The sequence below is a fragment of the Schistocerca serialis genome, chromosome 12, assembly GCF_023864345.2.
Source record: "Schistocerca serialis cubense isolate TAMUIC-IGC-003099 chromosome 12, iqSchSeri2.2, whole genome shotgun sequence".
NCBI lineage: Eukaryota > Metazoa > Arthropoda > Insecta > Orthoptera > Acrididae > Schistocerca > Schistocerca serialis.
This window is the reverse complement of record NC_064649.1, coordinates 8,133,079-8,139,078: the sequence shown is the minus strand read 5'-3', so window position 1 is coordinate 8,139,078 and position 6,000 is coordinate 8,133,079. Positions and strand designations below refer to the sequence as shown.

The 6,000-nt window shown below is 40.4% G+C and overlaps 1 protein-coding gene across 1 annotated transcript in view; it reads left to right on the top strand.

The window, feature by feature from the left end:
* Window positions 1-6,000, top strand: part of LOC126428342 (histone-lysine N-methyltransferase 2C-like) — a 440,767-nt gene that overhangs the window by 358,241 nt on the left and 76,526 nt on the right. The window contains exons 62-64 of the mRNA XM_050090275.1: window positions 1,924-2,118; window positions 5,314-5,437; window positions 5,861-5,968. Of these exons, the coding sequence (XP_049946232.1) occupies window positions 1,924-2,118; window positions 5,314-5,437; window positions 5,861-5,968 (427 nt within the window). The remainder of the gene's footprint in view (window positions 1-1,923; window positions 2,119-5,313; window positions 5,438-5,860; window positions 5,969-6,000) is intronic.

Genomic DNA, 6,000 nt, shown 5'->3' with positions numbered 1-6,000 from the left:
TATTACTTTTGAATTGGGTTTGATTGTTAATAACAAATTTCATAAGAGAGTATATATACTGAGAAGCTACTGTGAATATCCCTAGATCCTTAAATAAATGTCTGCAGGATGATCTTGGGTGGACTCCAGCTATTATTCTGATTACACGCTTTTGTGCAATAAATACTTTATTCCTCAGTGATGAATTACCCCAAAATATGATGCCATATGAAAGCAATGAGTGAAAATAGGCGTAGTAAGCTAATTTACTGAGATGTTTATCACCAAAATTTGCAATGACCCTTATTGCATAAGTAGCTGAACTCAAACGTTTCAACAGATCATCAATGTGTTTCTTCCAATTTAATCTCTCATCAATGGACATACCTAAAAATTTGGAATATTCTACCTTAGCTATATGCTTCTGATTAAGGTCTATATTTATTAATGGCGTCATACCATTCACTGTACGGAACTGTATGTACTGTGTCTTATCAAAATTCAGTGACAGTCCGTTTACAAGGAACCACTTAGTAATTTTCTGAAAGACAGTATTGACAATTTCATCAGTTAATTCTTGTTTCTCAGGTGTGATTACTATACTTGTATCATCAGCAAAGAGAACTAACTTTGCCTCTTCATGAATATAGAATGGCAAGTCATCAATATATAATAAGAACAACAAAGGACCCAAGACTGACCCTTGTGGAACCCCATTCTTGATAGTTCCCCAGTTTGAGGAATGTGCTGATCTTTGCATGTTACGAGAACTACTTATTTCAACTTTCTGCACTCTTCCAGTTAGGTACGAATTAAACCATTTGTGCACTGTCCCACTCATGCCACAATACTTGAGCTTGTCTAGCAGAATTTCATGATTTACACAATCAAAAGCCTTTGAGAGATCACAAAAAATCCCAATGGGTGGTGTTCGGTTATTCAGATCATTCAAAATTTGACTGGTGAAAGCATATATGGCATTTTCTGTTGAAAAACCTTTCTGGAAACCAAACTGACATTTTGTTAGTATTTCATTTTTACAGGTATGTGAAGCGACTCTTGAATACATTACTTTCTCAAAAATGTTGGTGTGTGTGTGTGTGTGTGTGTGTGTGTGTGTGTGTGTGTGTGTGTATTTCTGATGAATACCTATTGGCCAAAATCTCACTTTCTGAAAGTCTTTTTGTTCAACATATCTGTGACTCGGCACCTCCACTATATGGTGAGTAGCAACTGTCCTTTTCATAATATTGTTAATCCTGAATTTTCCATTATTCAACAGTTACATAGACACCTCCTCTTCCCATTTTTATTCTAAAAACAAAAGTGTCAAAACTTCTTTCAGAAATAAGACTCTAGTCGTGCCATTAACAAATGGCATTCATCAGTGTGGAATTGAGGCAGTTTTGTTGCCTAGCATTTTTCCCATGAACTGCATCTGTAGAAATGAAAATACGTTTGGGTGGCATCTGCAGTCAGAAGGATAAAAGGGGACTACTACTTCGTCGTCCGGCCCGAGCTTACACTCAACGAGACTTGAAACTACTGCCGCCTGTCCTCCTTCTGTAAATCTGCTTAGGAGAACCTCGAGCTTTAAGAATGGAGCTGGGGAGCCTTAGGAGGTGCAAAATGTGGAAGCACATTGTCTGGGACTCGTGACTCGACGATATTTCGGCATATTTTTCCTTACAGTTTGCTAGTTTATTCTGAGATACTGCGAGCAGTGACTGCTGTATTTGATCACCTGTAAATACGCATTCCCAAACTTGTATTTCCATTTCTTCTGTGACAGATGTCTCAACATGTAGCATTTTATCACCGTTTGTTGACTGTTGTGAGTTTTGATAAATACTTATTTAAGTACATTATAATTATGAAAATTTTAATGTACGTGCAGGTTTGTTGTATCGAGTGATGTACATATAGCTATTTGGCTTTTTTTAGGCGGAAGAAGACTACGACACGTTCGTGGAGAACGTGATGACGCAGTTGCGGCAGTTGCCACCTCTGTCGATTCTCGAGCCGACTCTGGCCAGGAACCACTCGGCGTGCCCCGTGTTCGGTGCAGGCGACGCTACGAAGGTGGGACCCCTGACCGGAGAACTGCGCGGCAGATACGGGAGCGCATCGTTACCCAATGTGAGTCTAAAAATCTGCAACCCGGTGTTGCTCGAGGATAGACCTATTCGTACTTGCTCGAAGAACACAGTGAATTAAATTTGAGGCTGTGAGGAGAAAAAAAAAAATGTATAGTGTTCCAGAATATATATTTATGTTTTTAAAACTGTCATTTTCAGATTGAGAGCATATAGGTGATAATTTTTGCCTAAATGAGCAATTTCAGAAATGTTTCAATTACTCTAAATGACTAAAATATTGTCTGGATGACTCTACATGTAGTCTTAATTTTTGATGTTTTGCACAAAATATGTAGATGACTGGGAACAGAGCACTTAATTTATAATTTCGTGCCAACATAGCTAAAACACACCGTCGGCAGGATTTACACGATCAAACTATATTTTCCGCTCGTTGTATCAAAACTACTGCCTGTTAAAATTGCCACACTGTGAAGGTAGCATCCCACAAATGACAAATTGTTACAAAGTACACTTTGTACTTGGACATGCAAATAAATAGCATTTCAGCACAACCACACAAAATAGGTAATCCAAATCCATTTTGTATCTAAGGAAATGTTACACAGCGGGATTCTCATTCAAAAATTGCACTCTAATGTTGGCTAATTGTGAGGAGACCTTGTTACATCTCGTATAAGAAGGAGAATTGTCTACTGGGACCTGTCGGTATTTGACAGCGACAGAAAAAGTGCTAGGGAGAACCTCGGTATTTAGGGACTTGTTTCATTACTGACTTATTTGGAGGGGGGCGGGGGGGCAGCAAACAATGTGACATGTTGATAATAATGTACCTAGTAAATTAAAATTCATATTCCAGAACCCAGAATACAATTGCGTATTCTTACAGAATAGCTCTATTTATTTACACTACCTGGCAAAATAAGTGAAGCACCCAGAAGACATGGTCAGATATCAGTGGATATCTAAATTATTAGAGTACACTTCTCTCTGACAAGTAGAACGGTCACCAGAGTCCATTAGTGTAGTTCGTGTTTTATGTCGTTACCGGGCCCGGTGGGGTGTCTAAGGGCACGAATGATGTCGGGTATCGAGTGATCGCAGTGGAGGACACGGAAGTGACGTGCACTCGCGTGTGATGGCGTACTGACGTCTGACGGTGATTAAAAGGGGCCGTAACGTGGGTCTCCAACTGGCCGGTCTGTCGAATTGTGAGGCTTTCGTGTGTGGCGGTGGCTAGATGTCACAATAAATGGGAATGTGAGAGCAGGTGTACTTGTCATCGAGGTTCTAGTCTCCCACGTCTAATTTTGTCTGCTGAGCGCATCGTCACCCCTTCACGTATACACCTGCCGTCAGAGAACGAGTAACGAACTTCGCTCGACTGCTTTGTTGTCCTGCTCTGTCGGTGAGATACTTGCAGACAGGCAGATTTAGGAGGGAATTATCGTCTCGTGCTCGAGCCGTCATTAACACCACAACTCGAATGGCTGCATTTGGAGTGGTATCGTAACTGGGAAGTGTGGACTGTTGACGAATAGTTCTGCATTGCGCTCGGCGGTGAATTGCAGTTCTGCAGAATCCCAAATGCCCACCGTCAGTGACTTCTGGTGTTTCAAATAGGTTTTCTGCAATGTTACTGCCGGTGTCACAGTGTGGGGAGCTATAGGGTAAGACATCGGGTAGCGACTGAGGGAACTCCGACGCACAGCAGTTATGGACGTACTGCATCCTCGCATATTATCTCTCGAGTGACAGTTTTGTGGTTCTGTTTTCCAATGGGACAGTGCACGTCCACATATGGCACGTGCGTCTGTGAACCGTCCGCACGAATTAAGATTCTCTCCCGGACGGTGAGATACCCGGGCCTGCCCCCGATAAGACGGGTGCGCGACCGACTCCGACATCGACTCCGTTCCTGTACAAGTAGCCGGGATATGGAGGATCAGTTAAACCGGTTGTGGACCGGCACATATCGGGAGAGGGTATGACAACTATATGATGGCCATCCGTACCGAATCGGTGTGTGCGTCTGGGCCCGAGGGGGTGCGACATCGTACTGATAAGTCAGTTCGTACTACCAAGTTCATTATAAATTTGAATTGAATTTGTCATCACATACCCTGTGGAGCACGTGAAGTTTCATTGTGTTTCCTCCTCCCCTTCTTGGTGTTTCACTTTTTTATCAGGCAGTTTCTTTATTTATTTATGAACTGTGTGAAGTGTTTTATTGTGCAAATACAGGATTTATTCAAGAAAAACTGAATTTTTGTGGCATTAATGATACAACACACACATACATACACACACACACACACACACACACACACACACACACACACACACACATGACGATACCCTGTAAAAAATTTAAATAATGGGTGGGGTCACCAAAATTTGTCCTAAATTAATTGACTGGCGGGTGAGACTTTTGACTGGGACAAATCTTTGGCCATGGCTTGTTTTTTTACACGGGTGAGTGACCTTCCGGTAATAGCATAGCCTTTCATTTACAGAATAAAAAGTCCGTAGTGGTTTTAAGAGAGTTGAAACACAGTTTTCTGCAAATATTCTCTCACTTTATTGAGTTAGTTCATAATCACATCTATACAGTCGAGTCTGGCTTCTGCTGCGGGAAACAGTGGTGAGTGTGTGTGATTACGGTATTGTTTTTCTTAAATATTGGAGGTTTTCTACTTTACACTGCTGTGTTCTTTATGATCTTTCATTGCAGTATGGCAATTCATATGCGCTCTCTCTCTCTCTCTATCACAAACACTTTTCTTTTTATACATACACGTTTTGAGTCCCAAATTACGTAGCTGAGGAAGCTTCAACATGTAACTTTAACATTTTTCCTAATGCTTGCAAAATATTGCTGTGTGATGTTCTGTTGGCAGGCTCTTTTAGAATATGTATTTGTGAAGGAATAAATAACCACACAGTGGGCCCCCCTATAGGTGACCTTATTTCAGAACAGTTTATTAAAATATTGAAGCCTATGATAAATAATTTTTCAGCTGTTTGTCTCAACAACACAGCATCATTTGCTTTGCAGGATAGTTAAGGCATACCTACTAACTATGTAAATTTTGAAATGTTTCTTTGAATTTTATGTACATTTTCTTTCAGAAGGAGTGCTGCTGAGACTGAGTTAGTGATTTCACTATAGTTTGTTAAAACTGAATCCAATTCATTGTTTTATTAACATGCTAGAAGTTTTATGTTTATGTAGGTTTCGGACCATTACAACACGAGGCCATTCGGTCCTCTGCCGCCACTGCCTCCTCTCCCACCTCCGTCGACACAGCGAGGGTTTTACGACCAGGAGTTTGCTTCTGTTCGTTTTGATAATGACAGTGAGTATAATTTCTGCCTGTAGTTTATTCCATTTAGTTTTTCATATATATTGTAACATTGTCAGTAGGAAATTACAGTTAATAAATTTTTGTTCTTAAAAGATAAGTGTTCGAATGCTGATTCTGAAACACTGTCCGCTGGGTAGCCATTTCATTTTCTTGGGCACTTGCAAATTTGATCAGTAGAGGTTAAAGCAGTTGCCATAGTGTGCTTCAAATAGATCAGGAACACCTGGTGTCATTGTAGGCAGAATGAGCTTGACAGGGAAGATAAAATGTGTTTCATATTCCTGTCATTTTTTCATGCTTTTTTCTTTCTGTTTCAGTTCCACATCTCATAATATTTTATCTTTCATTAACCAAATCACGTGATGCGGTGAGGTCCTTTTAAGCTTGTACTAAAAATTATTTATTTGTATTCAGGTGACGATAAAAAAGATCATCGAGAGAGAGATAACGACACGCCGGACACCATTATAAGTTCGTCTTCTCCTGAGTGTGTTTTCAGAGAACTGCCACTTCGTTTTCCAGGTGAGATGTGAAGCTTAATTTAATTACGTATC